This window comes from Pseudochaenichthys georgianus, chromosome 13 (assembly GCF_902827115.2).
Source record: "Pseudochaenichthys georgianus chromosome 13, fPseGeo1.2, whole genome shotgun sequence".
NCBI lineage: Eukaryota > Metazoa > Chordata > Actinopteri > Perciformes > Channichthyidae > Pseudochaenichthys > Pseudochaenichthys georgianus.
Window position 1 is genome coordinate 4,949,068 of NC_047515.1, and position 21,304 is coordinate 4,970,371.

At 42.1% G+C, this 21,304-nt stretch overlaps 1 protein-coding gene across 1 annotated transcript; it reads right to left on the reverse strand.

Moving 5' to 3' along the window:
• Positions 1-2,744: 2,744 nt before the first annotated feature.
• Positions 2,745-18,443, reverse strand: kcnj13 (potassium inwardly rectifying channel subfamily J member 13). The gene is made up of 3 exons (XM_034097947.2): positions 18,212-18,443; positions 10,841-11,397; positions 2,745-6,629 (listed from the first exon to the last, which is right to left on the reverse strand). Exons 2-3 carry the CDS (start codon positions 11,355-11,357, stop codon positions 6,055-6,057), a joined length of 1,092 nt encoding a protein of 363 aa, XP_033953838.1. The 5' UTR covers positions 11,358-11,397; positions 18,212-18,443; the 3' UTR covers positions 2,745-6,054.
• Positions 18,444-21,304: the final 2,861 nt, after the last annotated feature.

Genomic DNA, 21,304 nt, shown 5'->3' on the forward strand with positions numbered 1-21,304 from the left:
TCTGGGTAATTGGTATAAACCAGGAATATATTAAAATAATTAATGCATTTATAAATACAGTGTAGTGGTAAGCTGTTACGTTCCCTATTAGGCTAGGGGAACTAAAGGGAAGAAACACAACCAGATTGGTATTGGTATAATAAGTGATTTATTTTAAGTATCAGCGGTAAACAGCGACCCAGGTCGTCGCACGCATCTCTGCTTGTCTAGCTGACATCTCAGTGGATGTCCGCTCATCACCTCAAGCTCAACCTTGACAAAACTGAACTGCTTTTCCTTCCGGGAAAATATTGTCCCACTCTTGACCTGACTATCAACATCGGCACCTCTGTTGTTTCCCCGACTCAGACTGCAAGGAATTTGGGTGTGATCCTAGATAACAACCTGTCCTTCACTGCAAACATCGCTGCTACAACCCGCTGCTGCAGATACACGCTTTACAACATCAGGAGGATACGTCCCCAGCTGACCCAGAAAGCCACGCAGGTTCTGGTCCAGGCTCTCGTCATCTCACGCCTAGACTACTGCAACTCCCTCCTGGCTGGTCTACCTGCATGTGCCATCCGACCTCTGCAGCTCATCCAGAATGCAGCGGCTCGTCTGGTCTTCAACGTTCCTAAATTCTCCCACACCACGCCGCTCCTCCGCTCCCTTCACTGGCTTCCGGTAACTGCTAGAATCCACTTCAAGACACTGGTACTTGCGTGCATGCTGCGAATGGATCTGGCCCTTCCTACATCCAGGACATGGTTAAACCGTACACCACAGAACGTGCACTCCGCTCTGCATCAACCAAACGGCTCGCTGCACCCTCGCTGCGAAGGGGACCCAAGTTCCCATCAGCAAAAACACGTGGGTTTGCTATCCTGGCTCCAAAATGGTGGAATGAGCTCCCATTGACATCAGGACAGCAGATAGCTTACACACCTTCCAGACTGAAAACTCATCTCTTTCGACTCCACTTCGAGCGATAGAACTATTAACAAAGCACTTATATACTAATAAAGGACTGGCTTATCTAAAGCCAGTTGAGTAGCACTTGAAATGTTTTTGCTCTATGAAGCCTGATGTACTTATATGATTCTGTTTTCTTCAAGTTTATATCTTGTTGGTCGAACGCACTTATTGTAAGTCGCTTTGGATAAAAGCGTCTGCTAAATGCAATGTAATGTAAACAAAATGGCAGGCAGGCAGCCTGAAACAAACAAAAGAGCCACAAGGGCACACAAGTTTATAAGTAAACAAAAGTAGAACTCAAAAGGAGTCTAAAGGCATAGAGGGAAAATAAATACTAATATACTAAATAAAGAACGAAACAAAACCTCACTTTAACAGTGGTACAACTAACCGAATAATCTATACACAACACAGCTAAACTAAGGGCAACAGTCACAACATCAGAAACTATACTCTCAACACTAACTAAGCTACTCTACACACTACATACGAGTTTTACCACAGTTAACAGAATTCTCTAAGAGCAAGTAGCGAGAGGCGTCTGTTCCTCAGCAGAGCCTCCAGAGTGGTGATAGTCCGCGGCCTTTGTGCTCCTCCCCAGCAGGTGTGCGCCGGCTGTGCGCTGCGAGACGTCAATCCAATCACCATCTTCCGAGGCGGACCAGGAGATGGACAGCCAATGATGTTGGGGCAACCACACAGCTCATTTACATAATCACACACACAGCTGAAAACACTCAGGCAGATTAACGAGCAGACAAACAGCAACCGTATCATAAGCCATTAATTACGTTTTGAATGTAATAAGAGTTGGTGGTTTTAATCTGTTTTGTGAAAGGGCAACTCCAGCATTCTATGAAGAGAGCACACAAAAGAAGTGTTCTGTAATCAGGACGTGAGGACGTTTGAATTGTTTTTTCTCTTCTCTTATTTGATTATATTTTGAATTTTCTTAAGAATTGATCGACTTCACCATTGACATATTGTTATAGTTTAATGCCCTTCGTCTCCTTAATTTCTTAGATGTGACACTACATCCAACAACAAGTATGGTAGATAATTGTCTGTATTCTTACTAACTGTCCTACAAGTCCTTCAACTTTAGCTTTTAGAATGGTTAAAGATTAAACAAGTGAAGATGCCCGACAGTGTGTTCTCCCATTGAGTGGTGCAGAAATGATGAATAAAGCTCCGTGCTAAACACATGTTTAAGATACTTACATGATGTGTTCAGAAAAACAATCTCCAGATATTGACACCACTTTTAGAATAGGTGAAGCATGAATGTAATCAACATAATTAAAAAGCTAACATAGACCTATCATGTCATTCACGACATGATAGGTGTCTGGCTTGATGATGTTTAGCAGTCTCATTTAGTCACTTGTTAGAAACTGCGATTTTTAAGACACACACGATTCAGACCTTCAACAGTGGGGTATTTACTGACTTATTCTTTGTCTTAAAACAAAATGTGAAATACTTGTGTTAACTAAAAATTACTTTGAGATGAGGGAACCCAAGTGCTAACTTTTTTCCGGAATAAGGATATTCCACTTTAATGTTCAGCTTCGACAACTTTACTGTTTCCGCTCAGGTTTCTGTCAGCAGTTACTGTTTCATATTTGTGAATAGCTTGTGAATCTCAGGGGTTGTAGGCCTTATTGTATTGAAACACATTGGACACATCTGATGGACAGAAAGGTGATTAAGAATGTAATGTATGCCTAATGTATGGTACTGTACATCTGGAGTTGATTAGGTCAAATGGATGTCACACATTTAAAGATGATTTCAGGAAAAGCCTGCCGTGTACCAACCTTACACCAGCAGGGAGAAGCACATCCTCATTCAGGTCAGCACACACCACGGTAGCAATAATGTAGGAGTCCACAAGCTAAATGAAAGAAGCTTCCCTTTAAAGCTTGTTTAGAAAATATTTATTTCATGGAATGTACACTGTACAAAGGCACTGAAGCATCTGAGATACATTGAGATCTCATCCTTTTACAATCACATGTTGTGGAACAATTCCTCTCGTATGTCTGAAGATGCTACATGATTTATTTTAAACCATATAGATAACAAAGTGATTCTCTATATATAAACAGCCTTTAAAGGGAAATACTCCAAATAAAAACACACTGCTTCCTAATTTCCTAACTTTCTTCGCTAATCCTATACAAATTTGAATGTACAATATGAACACAACACATTGATTTAAGCTTTTGCATAAAGATTTAAGCAATGATTTTTCAAAATAAAAGCATTAATCTACAAATCATAAGTAAGTCATTCTATGAGAGCCATATGTCATTTCATGCAGGTCAGTCTAATGTTATATAGCTCACTTTAAGACATGGATGTCTTTGTTCCATAAGGCTTTCAATGGATAACCTTAGCAGCTTAACATTGACAGTGGAATTTCAAAACACAAACATCAGTAGAGGAAATCATTCATCACGAATGCCCTTTAGAGAGAAGGCAGATGAGTCATTGCAAACGGTCACTTCCTTTTTATTTCTTGCTCCTTCAACACTTTCAATATAACTGCCATTCCTTCTAACTCCATGTTCAGTTAAAAAGTTAGCTTTAATGCAACTTAATGTAACCTTCTGTGCCAAAAATAGTTATCATTATCTTAAGTGGAAAGTATTCATCACAGTATCATAACAACATAACAATTCCACCAGTGTAATGTATTGTTGAACTACTTAAATGCCATGTAATCCACAACAGGTTTAAGGACAATAATAGTGTTTAACCCTCTGACTACGACACATCCATGTCGCCTGGCGTTTTCCAAAAAAACACTTTATAATTTGTAAATGTTCGTCTGTTGACTGTTTTTGTTTTTGTCCACACTGAACTATTTCAAAAACAATAAGAGGAATTCTTATGAAAGTTTGACATACATTTACGTTCTCCAGAGGATAAATCCAACTGACTTTTCCTTTAGCTGCATAGGGAGGACAACAGTTGCCAAATACTTGGATCTATGACCAAAACCCTCTTCACTTGTAAGTACTTATTTATTAGCACTAACCTAAGCTGGTAGGAAAAACAATGTGTTTGTTAGCATTGGCTGAATCCAATTGTGGACACCTCAAACGTTCAGATAATCAAACTTCATTGCAACCTTTTCCTTATTTTTTAAAATCCTTTTTTAACTCCCTCCCTCTGTTTTACTATAAGTCCAGTCTTTTAGCAAATGTAATAACAGAAGTCATGGATGGCTCAGTTGCTACGTCCAGATGATGGACATTTGAATGGAGTTCAATGTGTTTCAGTATCTCATGAGAACTAGCACTGCATTACCAAACTGCACCAAATGATTGACTACAATGAAAGGAGACATGATGAAACTGTAAGGTAACACGTGCCTGGAGAGTAGAACATTTTAACATGGCAAATCATTATGGTACTTCTTATATTATTATGACTCTTTAAACAGGTGTTAACTAGGGAGCATACATTACAGTGACTCACTATCTTTTCTCACGGTAGTTTTGCAGAGGGCCAGTGCGAGTGGGACTTCACCCAAAGCAGTTGTCAATTGAGTGGTGCAGGAATTAATTCTAATACCCGGAAACGATTGGAACACTCGTGGTTCTATTGTCTCAAAGTTTAAACAAACTTATCAGAAAAAGTAATACTTGAATACATATATTAGAATGATAAGACGTACTTAAAATGACAGTAACCATATTTGGCAAAAATGTATTTGCATTATACCAGGGTTTTTAGTTTTGAGGGGGGTATTTGGTACAACTTAATTTATGGCTCATTTGAAAATGTACACACTACATGATTAACTCTGAATTAAAGCCATATTCTTAAATTGAATATGTTAAGGTGTGTTATGATTGATCAAACCTTTTCAGTAAGGTGTTGGGTGTTGTTCACTGCACCGATTATAAAGCCCCCTGAGGAACATTTGTGATATGGAGAGGCGAAGTCCCTCCCTTTCCGGTGGACCTCCATAGAGAGCCGAAGCCCCTCCCCTTCCGGGGGACCTCCATGGGACCTTATTTCGGAAAAAGTATGTATTGAAGTCAATGGAGAGAGAAAGATTTTCTTTCGATCCCGTTTGAATTGTGCCACGAATTACACATATGATGTTTGTCAATTTAAAAGATCATTTTGCAAGTCAAAAAAATAAAATGTGTCGTAAAACTGTGAAGTAACACTTTTTTTTGTGTGAAACCGCTCAATGAACTACATCTCCCATCTCGCACCACACACCAAGACGGCCGTCACGTTGGAACATTTCACTTCTTTCTTTCAGAGCGAGGCGGAAAGTATTAAAAGAGGAGCAAATCACTACGAGTCTGGGCATGTTGAGAGCTGTGCATACACAACAGGGGAGTTAATCGGTTCCGTAAGAGCCAGCATGCGAGACCGGGATTCTGGGATTTGTAGTCTTTCTAGTTGCGTATTTATCATAGTCTTATATTTCAACAGTTTTATGACAAACTGTGACATTTTTGACATGGAAATTATCTTTTAAGATTGACAAACATCATATGTGTAATTCGTGGCACAATTCAAACGGGATCGAAAGATACGTTTTCTCTCCCCATTGACTTCAATACATAATTGTCCGAAATAAGGTCCCATGAGGTCCACCGGAAAGGGAGGAAACTTCGCCTCTCTATTGGGCTATATAAATAAAAAAATGTTGGTCTCTACCAACTCCTGATGGAAATATCTAGCCCCTCAATGCCAACAGCCATAATGTGGCTCTCAGTTAATAACTCAAAGAGTATATTTTGCCATATGAACCTATGACCAGAGCAAGGCAAATAAAACCCAACCTCTGCCCATGAATCCAACAAACACAACTGGATATAAAGTGAGAAATCAGTGGGAGATAATACCCAGGTGGACCACTCGGGACTTCAAGTGATTGGAGTGAGGCAGTCCAAAGCAGCACCCATGTCTGATACACATTTTAATTTCAAATGTTAAGACACACATTCAGATTTACCAAATTAAATCAAGTACCTTCTGACAAAACATATCTACCCCATTGTTACCTTCCCTAGTCATCCCTCAGAAACAGCCCTCTGTTCCTATTGGACGTCTCCCGCAGCATCACTCCATTCTGTCGCTGCCATCTCCGTTGATTTGCACAACACATTCCTTGTTCAAAGGCTCCTTTGAGTGGGTCGTTTCAAAGTGCTGGGTGCTCACCATGTATCTCCCCCGAGCATCCAGCCCCAAGGCGGGCACAAAGCAACGGTCAAACAGGATTTCTTGGCGCAGGTAGGAGGTCCTCTTCTGGCAGGAGTCACCAGTTCCCTCCTGCAAGGCTGATAGGAAGACCACCAACTCAAAATGGTTGGAAGTGCCCTCACACAGGGCAGGATAGAGGGGGCTCCGGCGGTCCAGGGGGTGGTAAAAGGTGAGTGGGAAGATGAAGAAGGGACAGGGCTGCTGGCCTAGATGATCCAAGTGGAAGTCCAGAGAGGTTTGGTGCAGGGCCTGACCTTCATGCTCCTCGTAGAGCACGGCGCACACTCTTACGTCCATTAGAGGTCGCTGCAGCAGGTTGCTGGCTCGTAGCATGAGGCACGTCTGGCCCTGGTGTTGGCCCACCACCACCTGGGGGCTGAACTGGATGGCTCCTGCTCGCTTCTGGGGACGCGCAATCTTAGCTACAAATGCACCTGAAAGTTAAAAAAAATATTTTTTAACAATTAGAATGCTTGTCTCAAAAAGCACAAGATACATTAACAGCAGAGATTATACTTTAAAATGTTCTAGAGGCTCAAAAGAGGCACCAAATTAAGGAAATGTAAATAATAATATGGTTTGCCATTGGTTTTGTTTCGTTGGCTGCATTGTGTCCCTGCCACAGCTATAGGCCCACATGGGTGGGTATTAGTGTAAAAATATGATAACTAATGGGGCAAGATTGAATATAAGTGGAGGCCTTGTAGGCTGTAGACTAGAGTGGTCAGTATGCTTCCAACAAAATATGTCATACCATCTTATAAAAATAATTAAATGCTCAAATATCCCCATGATGTAAGGTTTTCTGTCCAGCCTTTAAGTAATCAATGAAAATGCTTTATCTTTCAGATTATTAGTTTGTCTCAAGCTTACTGAAACCTTACTAACCCTAACCCTGGTCTCCCCCACCCGGTATGGCTAAGAAAGTCCAATTGTTAACTTCATTTATTAAACCAGCAGCCCCTAATAATGCAGTATTACATCTGGTGAAAGAAAACACACAATTCTGGATGAACCGTAACCTGGACATCCTCCTACAACATTACACTAACATCCTCCAGGACCTCAGTCTCAGCCTGGCTCCCTTTAGCAGGGACTCATATGACACAGCCCGTCAACGTTATAATTAGAAACTCACCTCTTCATCTATTGCTACCTTACACTCCCTGTTAAACCCTTCAGACCCCCACACTCCTACCCCTCCTTTGGACATTTCTAACCCTCTTTCTTTTCCACCACTGCCACAGCGACCTGAACCCCCTCGGTTATTCCGTTCCACCCCCCGTAGCCTTCCCTTCAGGTATCACCACTATCCCCTCTCTTCCTCCTCTATCACTCCCTCCCCGGCCCATTAATCATCACCCTCATCTTCATTTGACATGGACCCCCCCACCAACCTTGGAACTTGCCTGCCCCCCCTTAGTTATATCTAACACGGGCCCCTCCACCACCCAGTGGACCGACCCCCCCCCCCCCCCCCTTTCAGTCACACCTGCCTCTCCACCAATTAGTGGATCTGGCTGTCCCCCTTTAACCTTACTTGTCCCCCTCCCTAGCCAACTCTATCCTACCCTGGCAAGACCCACCAAACGTCTTAGAGTCATTTTAAGACCATTAGCTCTTGACTCTAACGGGAACCCCATCACCCCAGGACTTACAGGGCTCCCCCAACCCACTAGTGGACCGGGCCTCCCCCCTCCAGTACCTGCCGTTTCAATAAATAGCCTTAACCTCACCTGCTGCCCCCCCTACCCAGAAAGAGTTGACTGGTATGGCTTACCCGACCTAATAGTATAACGGGCTTTCCCCTATTAGTACCTGAATATCCACAAATCATTGGATCTGGCTATCCTCCCTTAACCTCACCTGTTGCCCTACCCAGTAAGTGCTATCACACCCCGGCAGCACCCATCAAGTGCAGATACACCAGGCGCAGAGCTCTCAGTCCCATGTCACTCTTCCCCTCTCCAATATAACCTCTCTTTTCCCGCTCACCTAATCTTAACTTTCCAAACCTTAATCCCTCCAACCTCTCCCTTCTCTCTATCCAAACCCTAACCATTCCCTACCTGCTTACCTAATCTTAAACCCTTTCCACCCTTTGAACCTGTTGGACCCTCCCCACCCTGTCTACTTCTCTCCCTGCCATCATATTTGACATCCATATTTAAACCGCCTCTTTCATTCCTTCCCTCCCTTCTGGTGTAGTATTTGAATTCCCATGTGAAAAACAGGACAACATTACCCCTTAAAAGTCTAAACACAACATGTATTACAGCATTGGTTTTAATGATGAAAAGACATGTGCAGCATGTGCCCGTGCCTCTCCCCTGTCACCACTAGATGGTGACAGGGGACCCTTATTTCTTACCTAACCCCTTCGGAGCGCTGCGCTTTTCCCCTAACCTAACCCTGCCAGCGCCTCGGGGACTGACTCCCCCAGTTTTTTTATTATTATTTTTTTTAATTTCCCTTATTTCATAACAGGGCTTTTACAAATATGTTATGTATTTCCTTGGGGTTTTTAGAAGGTTATCCCAGAGAGCTAGTGCCCCACACAAAGCTCCCCTAACCTAACCCATACACCTTAAATCCCCAATTTCTAGAACTGTCCTCGTGATGAACTGGGTAGAGCTTGAAGAGGTTTACATACCAAACATTCTTCCATTCATTACCGTCTGTACACTGCAAGATCACATTTCTCTAATACTGTGTATTAAAAGGAATGGAGATGCTGTACTGTACAATGTGAATATATATATCAAGTCCAACATAACAGTTGATGCAAATATGAGCCCATATGGTGCTTTTGTGGCCATCTTTACATTGCTTCCAGTTTTAAATGTTATCAGGTCATTAAACTGCAATTATGAGTTGTTTTCAAGAACGGTCTATTGCTTAAGGAGGGGCAACCAGCTACTGTATAGGCAAGAATGTGAAAATTATCATCAATCAAGCCATCCATCCAGTCATCCATAAATTCAGCCATCCCTCCATGGATCCATCCAGCCATGTCAGCCAGCAAGCCAGACAGCCAGCCATCCAGCCAGCCAGGCAGCCAGCAGCCCAGCCAGCCAGCAGACCAGCCAGCAGCAACCAGGCAGCCAGCAAGCCAGGAAGGCAGGAGGCAGGCAGCCAGGCGAGGCAGCCAGCAAGCCAGGCAGCCAGCCAGCCAGCCAGCCAGCCAGGCAGCCAGCAATCCAGCCAGGCAGCCAGCCAGCCAGCCAGCAGCCAGCCAGCAAGCCATGCAGCCAGCCGGCAAGCCAGCCAGGCAGCCAGCCGCCATGCCAGCCAGGCAGCCAGCCAGAAAGCCAGCCAGCAAGCCAGGCAGGGCAGCCATCCAGCCAGCCATTCAGGCATCCATCCAGGCAGCCAGCCAGCCAGCCAGGCAGCAAGCCAGGCAGCCAGCCAGAAGCCAGCCATCCAGCCATGTCAGCCAGCCAGCTAGGCATCCATCCATTCACCCATCCATCCATTCATCCATCCATTCATCCATCCATCCATCCATTCATCCATCCATCTATTCATCCATCCATTCACCCATCCATCCATTCATCCATCCATTCATTCATTCATCCATCCATTCGATCAGAACAGATTTCTGGTTACTTTAATGATTGGTTTAAACATATAACCAAACAACCAAATCCATTAAATAACTTGTAATCCAAGTATCAAGCAACCCAAAATGATACATTCAACCTCAATTATAACCAGTTATTAAATAGCATTAAGAGGAGCTGGATACTCTCTTTAAGCCCCCCCCCCCCCCCCCCAATCCTGCTGGAAATTCCCTATCTGCCATGACACCCGTTTACCCAGAATACAGCAGTCAATTCAATATACAAACAATAGAGAGGGCTTGATGCCCAAGATTCTTACCACTAGCTTCAATATATCTGATACCAGACACACATATCCAATTGTGCCTGTTTTTGGTATGGAACAGAACATATGTAAGGAGCTTCCTGTTCTGAATATTATTGCTGCCTTGGGTAAAGCACATCACATACTCAACCTCAAATGATCTCCTTCCACTCTCACCCCATCTGGCATAACTCTATATTTAAAGTGAATGAGAAACCATTCAACCCAAATGCATGGATACAGACAGGAGTAGCCAGCCTGGGGCCCCTTTTCCGTGGCAGCTCTTAAACGATCTATTACAAATATCAAACCACTTCCAGCTGTAGATAAGTTTCAAAGAAATAGAACAGAAGAATATAATCAAATAGAATGTTATAACTTCCACAACAACGCACTCCCATTCTTTAAAACTAGATTCATTTTCTCCCTTTTTTCTCCCCAGAACAATCTTGTTCATATTGGGATGATCAGCCACCCTGTGATTTGTTTTATAATACACCTAATCACAGCTTTGAGACTGCTATTATATGAACTGTTTATCTTACAGATGATAATTCGGTAAAAATATAATACCAACCGTCGCCCAGCAGATGTCACATATTGCATGCGTCTTTAAAACAATGAACTTACAAATGTAATGTCAAGGAAATATGTCCAGTATGGTGATTAGCTTCTGTTATAGACAGAGGTTAGGCTCCCATTGTGTACATTGAACTTATAAATGAAACTGGGACCCAGCGTTTGTTCAGAGAAAGCTTTAGTAAGAGGAGAGTTGTACCTGTGATGAATGCCTCCAGCATGAGCCCCAGCAGCATCTGAACAGCCAGTAGTGCTATAGCACTTGGGCAGTCCCCACTGGGGAACATGGTGCCGTAGCCGATGGTCAGCTGTGTCTCCAGGGAGAAAGAAAAGGCGGCGGTGAAGCTGGTTATATGCTTCACACAAACCACATGCCCCAGTGGGGGGGCATCATGATCTAGCACAGCCAGGTCTCCGTTCAGGTGGGCCAGTAAGTACCAAAGGCAGGCAAACAGCAGCCAGTGGGCCAGGAAGGAGGCGCAGAAGGCCATCAGGACCCATCTCCAGCGCAGACCCACCAACAGTCCCCACAGGTCCTGCAGGGCCAGCACCCAGGCTCTGCTCAGGGCCCTGCGCCACGAGCCTGGAGAGCACATTGGCGGGCGAAGGGCACAGTGTCCGTCTTTGGTGACTAGGCGCTGGCGGGTCGGCGTGGCCAAGAGAGGAGAGGAGGAAGGCTTGCCTACCAGAACGCTGCTGTTGGACTTGGTTGTCATGGTTGTGGGAAGACCTCAAGCAAGTTGAGTCAGGATGATCCTGAAATGACAACAATGCAAACAGGGATAGGATCGTATCTGTCAGAATCTTCAGTATCGTTCTTTCCATGTATCTTTCCTGCCGAATTGATTGCGATTTTAATTTTAGAAACATAACATGAAAAACAGTCCTCAACAAAGGGCTTTTCATTCATCATTTCTTTCCAATTTCTGATCTTCCTAATACACATTTCCATAATCTAACATTAAGATGGTCAACCACGACATGACATCATAAAGTAGCCAACATCTGATCAGCTCATTTTCAGACAGGTTTTTATAGAAATGGATCAGGACAAAAAGAGAGAGAATCTTTGTTCCTGAAACTTTCAGAATCTCTTTACACAGAGGGGACACATGTTGATGTAGAAGAGACATGGAGAAGAGTGGACACATGTTGATGTAGAAGAGACATGAAGAAGAGGGGACACATGTTGATGTACGTAGAAGAGACATGGAGAAGAGGGGACACATGTTGATGTAGAAGAGACATGAAGAAGAGGGGACACATGTTGATGTAGAAGAGACGTGAAGAAGAGGGGACACATGTTGATGCAGAAGAGACATGAAGAAGAGGGGACACATGTTGATGTAGAAGAGACATGGAGAAGAGGGGGCACATGTTGATGTAGAAGAGACATGAAGAAGAGGGGACACATGTTGATGTAGAAGAGACATGAAGAAGAGGGGACACATGCTGATGTAGAAGAGACATGAAGAAGAGGGGACACATGTTGATGTAGAAGAGACATGAAGAAGAGGGGACACATGTTGATGTAGAAGAGACATGAAGAAGAAGGGACACATGTTGATGTAGAAGAGACATGGAGAAGAGTGGACACATGTTGATGTAGAAGAGACATGAAGAAGAGGGGACACATGTTGATGTAGAAGAGACATGAAGAAGAGGGGACACATGCTTGATGTAGAAGAGACATGAAGAAGAGGGGACACATGTTGATGTAGAAGAGACATGAAGAAGAGGGGACACATGCTGATGTAGAAGAGACATGGAGAAGAGGGGACACATGTTGATGTAGAAGAGACATGAAGAAGAGGGGACACATGTTGATGTAGAAGAGACATGAAGAAGAGAGGACACATGTTGATGTAGAAGAGACATGAAGAATAGGGGACACATGTTGATGTAGAAGAGACATGAAGAAGAGGGGACACATGCTGATGTAGAAGAGACATGGAGAAGAGGGGACACATGTTTATGTAGAAGAGACATGAAGAAGAGGGGACACATGTTGATGTAGAAGAGACATGAAGAAGAGGGGACACATGTTGATGTAGAAGAGACATGAAGAAGAGGGGACACATGTTGATGTAGAAGAGACATGAAGAAGAGGGGACACATGTTGATGTAGAAGAGACATGAAGAAGAAGGGACACATGTTGATGTAGAAGAGACATGAAGAAGAGGGGACACATGTTGATGTAGAAGAGACATGAAGAAGAGGGGACACATGTTTATGTAGAAGAGACATGAAGAAGGGACATGGAGAAGAGGGGACACATGTTGATGTAGAAGAGACATGAAGAAGAGGGGACACATGTTGATGTAGCAGAGACATGAAGAAGAGGGGACACATGTTGATGTAGAAGAGACATGAAGAAGAAGGGACACATGTTGATGTAGCAGAGACATGAAGAAGAGGGGACACATGTTGATGTAGAAGAGACATGAAGAAGAGGGGACACATGTTGATGTAGCAGAGACATGAAGAAGAGGGGACACATGTTGATGTAGAAGAGACATGAAGAAGAGGGGACACATGTTGATGTAGAGGAGACATGAAGAAGAGGGGACACATGTTGATGTAGAAGAGACATGAAGAAGAGGGGGACACATGTTGATGTAGAAGAGACATGAAGAAGAGGGGACACATGTTGATGTAGAAGAGACATGAAGAAGAGGGGACACATGTTGATGTAGAAGAGACATGAAGAAGAGGGGACACATGCTGATGTAGAGGAGACATGAAGAAGAGGGGACACATGTTGATGTAGAAGAGACATGAAGAAGAGAGGACACATGTTGATGTAGAAGAGACATGAAGAAGAGGGGACACATGCTGATGTAGAAGAGACATGGAGAAGAGGGGACACATGTTGATGTAGAAGAGACATGAAGAAGAGGGGACACATGTTGATGTAGAAGAGACATCAAGAAGAGAGGACACATGTTGATGTAGAAGAGACATGAAGAATAGGGGACACATGTTGATGTAGAAGAGACATGAAGAAGAGGGGACACATGCTGATGTAGAAGAGACATGGAGAAGAGGGGACACATGTTTATGTAGAAGAGACATGAAGAAGAGGGGACACATGTTGATGTAGAAGAGACATGAAGAAGAGGGGACACATGTTGATGTAGAAGAGACATGAAGAAGAGGGGACACATGTTGATGTAGAAGAGACATGAAGAAGAGGGGACACATGCTGATGTAGAAGAGACATGGAGAAGAGGGGACACATGTTTATGTAGAAGAGACATGAAGAAGAGGGGACACATGTTGATGTAGAAGAGACATGAAGAAGAGGGGACACATGTTGATGTAGAAGAGACATGAAGAAGAAGGGACACATGTTGATGTAGAAGAGACATGAAGAAGAGGGGACACATGTTGATGTAGAAGAGACATGAAGAAGGGACATGGAGAAGAGGGGACACATGTTGATGTAGAAGAGACATGAAGAAGAGGGGACACATGTTGATGTAGCAGAGACATGAAGAAGAGGGGACACATGTTGATGTAGAATAGACATGAAGAAGAGGGGACACATGTTGATGTAGCAGAGACATGAAGAAGAGGGGACACATGTTGATGTAGAAGAGACATGAAGAAGAGGGGACACATGTTGATGTAGCAGAGACATGAAGAAGAGGGGACACATGTTGATGTAGAAGAGACATGAAGAAGAGGGGACACATGTTTATGTAGAAGAGACATGAAGAAGAGACATGGAGAAGAGGGGACACATGTTGATGTAGAAGAGACATGGAGAAGAGGGGACACATGTTGATGTAGAAGAGACATGAAGAAGAGGGGACACATGTTGATGTAGAAGAGACATGAAGAAGAGGGGACACATGTTGATGTAGAAGAGACATGGAGAAGAGGGGACACATGTTGATGTAGAAGAGACATGAAGAAGAGGGGACACATGTTGATGAATAAAAGACATGAAAAAGTGGATTTTGCATAATAGGTGACCTTTAATCTTTGCATTTTACTAGCAGAAATATAGACTCTGAAGTTGCTTTTATTGCTCAGTTGAGTCCCACATTTAAAATACAGCAATGTATGCAGCAAATGTTGAAAAATCTGTATGAAATATTAGCAGATTGCATAATCTATAATCCATTTGGACCATTGCAATGCAGTGTAGTGAGCACATTCATGCAGGCTGGGAAACAGTCCATGGACGTGTGTTAACAGTGGAACAGCCGGACTATACTTGACCAACCGTAGTCACATGTACCAACAGTATAGGTAGCAGTATTAATAGGCTTACGTTTAAAGTAACATTTAAACATTTCACTGCAATAACGTTTTAATATTGTTTAGAATGACACATTTCGATCAAAAGGTTTTTCATGTTGTCGTCTGTTGTTGTTTACTATAGAGCCTTTGTATGTGATTATCATAGGCATCATCTGTTAGCAAGCACACCTTTTCTTTCTGATCGCACAATGTGATTGGCTTCTGTCAAATGTATTCAATGAAATAAAGAGCGGCATGATTTCTCAGAATGTGGGGAGGTTAGGGTTAGGGTTAGGGTTAGGGTTAGGGTTAGGGTTAATGAGTGAGTAGCGAGTAATTGGTGTTCAAGTCAGAGCTGAGTTAACCCTGCATTCTTGATGCAAAAGGAATATCACTTTCTAATCTTATTGAGAAATGGACCATTTACGTAGTGGCACCAAAAGAGCCAATCAACCTTAAAACCATACAATACTTTTACTCTTGATTGATCTTGGTCAGAAGTAGCTAGCAAGGACACATTTCCCTTTAGGATTGGGTAAAATATTAAGCATCATTTTAACATAGTTCCCACAATGTGAAACTGTTCCTTTAAATCCCAATGTTAAGCTGTATATACAGAATCACCATGCATCTAATTTAAACAGGACATATGTTTGTGGAGGAACTCCAAGCACCAGATGTATATGGAGGCAGTCCTGAGAAGCGACAGCTAGAGTCCTGTACTCGTCAGAGTTTCTATTTCTATGTCAATATTGTTGCCAGGAGATTAGAGCAGGTCCCAGCTGGGAATCTGTCTGAGGAACACAGCAACATGCAGAGTAGGAATGTGTCTTTCATCTGCAGGGAGCTTTAAACTTACTGCACTGCATGGCTCTCCACTCTTCCTGTTCCCCAATTACAATATACATCTACTCGCATTTTACGTATGCATTCTTTTAAGCAATTGGTGCTTCTTTCATGCATTCACTGTGAGCTATCCTTAAAATACAAAAGCAGGTAGAATGAGAGCTTCAGTTCAAATAAGATGTACAAATAAAGATTGATCACATTTCCATTAACATTGTTGGTAAAGTATGCATTACGAAAAACGTTACGTTTATTGAAATTCTTAAGATTTCTAGACTTTGAAACACAAATGCAAAAGTGACTTGGTTCGGGTCTTCATTGAGTAAGACATGTAAACAACGTGAATCAGCTCAGTAGTTATGATTACATTGGGACAGCATGATCAACATTGGAGCACTCTGTGTGTTGAACCAAGCGGGGAAGAACTGAGCATTTCTTTTGGAATAAGCTGAAGCAATAGAAGGGTTATGAGGAGTGCGTCGGGTGAGTCTGGATTTGATTTAGTTAAAATGTTCGTCTCTGTGATGTGGCTGGGTGAGAGAGACAGCAAGGTGGTCACATGAGAGCCATGTGCTGGACCTCAGTAGTATGCCAGACATGTCACTGCATCAGTCAGTGATCACACCGACTCTTTATGCAAGGCTTCCTTTGTTTGTGAGACACAAATATAAATATTAGTCTCATGTCTGAGGAAAGCAACAGAGCGGAAGTCAGGACATGGGGCTCACGTGCATGTAAGGTGTCAGTGTATCTGTCCAACACTTCTGTTCAGCAAATCCAAATTCAGCTTGAATTGCGAGTTAAAGTTATTGGTGCCAAACCAGGAAGCTGCACACTATGACAGTTGATGTATAAAGAGAACTGGATAAAGCATTAGGAGGCGGGCCGGTTTATTCCCAGGAAAGTTGTTTTCTTGTTGCATTAGCCAATTGGCCTCTTAAAATAAGATATTGAATCATTCAGCAATCTCCCACATACATTAGGCCAATAGGGCATGCGAAATCTCCTTAAACCCCGCCTTCAATCCGCAGCATCACTGCTGTCTCGGCTCAGTCCAATGAATCAATGAATTGGAGTTTCCAAATAACTGTGGTTTCAGTTTTCAACCCGTTTTACAACTTTGAGGACTCAATGTTTTAAATGAGCGTTATCCAAGTGTTCAGATGTCTCGTTACCAATGTAAGTCAATGGGAAAAGTATTTTGGGGCCCAAATGACCTCATGTTACTGACACGGAAGTTTTGGTACCACCGTTTTGCCACTACTTCAATTTGCTTTAATGCCCACATCCCTTCCTGATTGGCTTGTTGAAGAACACACAGAGTTTGAATCAAGCCAATTGAATCCTACATGTGAATCAGTGATGTTTAGAGGTGTTGCTACTTCTATTTTTTCCGTTTGGACAATGCCAGGCTAGCTTTTAGTCTGTATGCTAAGCTAGGCTAACCATGTCCTTACTCTACTTCTATTCAAAATAAGTTGTAGTTATCCTTTCAAGGTACCAATACTCCTGCATTAGTATTTCTTCTTTGCTTTTAAACAGGGCTTCTTTGTTAACTTTAGCAATGCAATTAAAAAATGACAGTATAGCTTTTACTTAAGTACCTATCTACTAATGCAAATAGGTTTATAAAATGCCTTTTTAGGATTCACACTAATGACAAGGACACACATCTGTCAGCAGTGTGTATATGATGCCTTTAATGAGTTGTTTTCCAACTCGTGAACTTTTGAGCCTAGAAATGATTATAAATTGAGAAATGTATACATTTATCATGTGTTGTTTTTGTCTTATATCCCTTTACTGTATTTGTGTTTACTTTCACACATGCGTATATTTGATACTTGACATTTATTATTGTATTAGTAAAATGTTGAATCTCTAACTTCAACTGTAAGTATAATTAACTTGTGTGAACAGATTTACAGTTTTTCATTCCTGTGACTTATTTAAAAGATATCACACTGCAAACAAACAACACTTTGTTGGAGAAGTCCCTGAGGCTGAAGGAAAGACATCTCCGAGTGAAGATGACTACCCGTGACGGTGCCTAGTCAGCCATTTTCCCTGTCTCTTAGCTATTCGTGCTAACGCAGAAGTTAAGAGAGCAAGCTTGTGGAAAAGTTCATCGCCTACTCGGAGGGGTGCAGAACGTTTTATGTAACATTCGATCTGCAGCTGTTCTTCTATTCATTGTTAAAGCCACATTATCATACAATACAAATGTCTGCAATAGAAAAACTACTCTTGATCAAGTCGTATCAACTTGGATTCTGGATTAGTCCCAGCTTGTTAAACACATCTGAGTAAAATAAATGGCTTTTAGCTGTTAAAAAATAGTTAGGAAATCCATTCGTTCCTGAATGTATTGTAATTACCAAAATACATGATGGGATATTTGATTTCCCTTGCTCAGACACACACACACAGATCACTAATCTGACTGGTCAAACGGCCGGGCCATGTACTCACCTCGAGCTGCGGTCAGGGCTAAACAGGGGCCCTCTGACCTTTTCACCCAAGAGCTGGTCTGAGGTCTGCCAAGTGGGCAAAGGGGCCGAGGCAATTGGAAAAAGAGTGTCACTATAGTTCCTTGGAGGACGGGTTGTAAAATCCCAGATGAATCCCAAGCAGAAAGTGATGTCACCCCGGAGAGCGTGTTCCTGGTGTGGGAGCCGGACTGAGCGCGGCGCTCTGTGCTGCTCCGATCTGCAGCCTCCAGCTCCGGGGCGAGGATGATTCAATTGGTCACATTACCCTGCATGGAGCCTATTAGTGTTCCCAGAAGACAGACGACAGAGGGGGGGGGGGGGGGGGGGGGAAGAACAACACCTTGTCACAGTTCATTCAAAGGGCTGCTTGTTGCTGGTTGGTGTCCCGTAGTTGCTGCAGCTGTGTAAAAGTTGGGTTGGCTGATAAGGTGGTGTAAAGGTGTGTGCACATGTTTCTGTATCTCAACCTTTTGTTGAGATACAGACTGTAATGGTAATAAAGGATTTGGAAGAAATAACTCATTGCGATTGTATCAACTGAACCCATTTAGATTCATTGTTCTGCTCTAATGGAGATGTTTTATGCATAATTGCACACATGTTAAGCCGTGACCACTGGAATTAAAAATAAATTGAGAGTTTAAACTACACTTGGCTGTGCAACAGGATTGAAAGCAATTCTGGTGTTCTCTTTTACTCCAGCATCATACATTATAATTGTTTTAATTTAGATATTTTCGCCGATAGTCCTTTTTTTATGCATTTGTTTCTATTAAACAACTAGTGTAACCATAGGAACCCCTGCATGCACATGGTCTTGCATCAGTACATGGTTTAGTAAAGAAAACATAAATGTTTCTCTGTAGTTGTTCTTTATTTAATTGTAGTTATGTTTTTGCCTGACTCTTAATGGATTCTCTATATTAGTCTTACAATACTCAATATTACGTCAAAGATTGAATATTATTGGTCCAAAACGTTATTTTGTTAAAGAGACCACATATTAGCCAATGAGTTCACTACTGGTGACTTAATAACAGTAGAGCCACATGACGGGAGGTCAAAGGTCATCACGGTGTTTGTCCTCTGAGTAGCAGGACGGTCAATCTGTGACTTTGTTCTTACGCCAGCCAAGCAGGAAATGACATCAAATGAAATCCGATGAGATGACGCTTCCTAAAAAGGGTGTTTCGGTAAGGATAAAGGATTCGGTAACTTATTGTCGTTTGGTCGTCATTTCTGTTCAGTAAGAATACAAATGGCTTGTAAGGATTCGTTTTATTAATACTTTACTCTGAATTAAATAAAGTTTAGTAAATCTGTACCCAATGTTTGAGAGAGATATTTAGCAGATTAAAATGAACAGTGTAAATGTTGCTCAAACTGGACACTGAAAACTAACACTGGAGACGATATCACACAAAGCCGTGAAGATCACTTTCCACGATGTAAGACAAACAGCATTCACTTGTTTTCATTCACATAATATTGTCTTTGTTTGAAGCGTACAGTAAAACGAACACAAATAGGGATGTAAGCATAACTCATAAACTCAATATATGCTACATGTTGACCAGATAGACACATTGTAGTGGTTGTCTGGTCCTTGCAACCCCTTGAAGTGCTTCTACATATACAAGCCAGCATTCACACATTCACACTCATTGAGTCAGAGGCTGCCCGAGGTGCCACCTGCTCAGGGAGACTAACATCCATTCACACACTTGAGAGCAATTATCTGGCCTAAGGACACATCATCATGTTGGCTGCGAAGGCTGGGGATCGAACTGCTGACCACTCCACCTCGTGAGTTCAGTATTATGTTCAGTTCAGTATTATGTTCAGTATTATGTTCAGTATTCAGTTCAGTATTATGTTCAGTATTCAGTTCAGTATTATGTTCAGTATTCAGTTCAGTATTATGTTCAGTATTCAGTTCAGTATTATGTTCAGTATTCAGTTCAGTATTATGTTCAGTATTCAGTTCAGTATTATGTTCAGTATTATGTGTTCAGTATTATGTTCAGTATTCAGTTCAGTATTATGTTCAGTATTCAGTTCAGTATTATGTTCAGTATTCAGTTCAGTATTATGTTCAGTATTATGTGTTCAGTATTATGTGTTCAGTATTATGTTCAGTATTATGCTGAGAAATCAATTCATCTGAAGAACTGCAGGTATGCAGTTATCAGTGGTGAAAGTACCAAAGTCAAGTATTGTACTTACGTGCACATTTAAAGTACTTAAAGTACTTATTAGTATTTTCATTTCAAGCCACTTTATAGTTCTCTACAATTCTAAAGAGATACATTATTTCATGTAATGTATCTTACAGCTTTACAAGTTAATAATAATGATTTTAGCATAAAACACACCCGTTTATAAAATATAATGTGTTGTAATAAATTAAATTACAGTTTATTGATGATACAGCTGGACGATTAATACAAAAATGTTTGAGTACATTTGAGTTTTATGATTGTTTTTATTTTAGACATTTCTACATTGTGTTACTTTTTAATTTGATTTACAATAGTATTACTTTATTACACTTTATCAATTTTTTCTATATTTTTTACAAGGAGATATTCGTCCTTTGACTTAAAGGATGTAAGTACCTCCCCACACAGTAAACACCTGTATTGTGTGATCAGCTACAGCAGACTGACTTCAGAAAACACGCTAACATCATTTAGGGGAGATAGGGGTCACGGAAAGTTCTTCTTAACCTAAAAGAACCTAATGTTTCCAAAGTTCAGTCCTCCCTCTACAAACCTTTAGGCTTTATCCACAAGATCTACTCACTGTGGAAGCTCTGATAATTAGACAGTCTCATGCTATCAGGACAGGAAATGAGTCTGACCCCTTTAGATTCTAACGGCCCGTGACCTTTCCTCCACTGCCGGCCTCAGGACAAACGACATGTTAGGCCTCATCAGCAGTGTGTCCATACAGAGGGGACACAGCAGCTAACGGCTATAGTTAGTACGTTACGGATGCTATGATCCTTGTTAACAATGAGAATAATACCACCGTAAGCAGTGGGTGAGACATTAGTGAGAGTGTGCCGGCC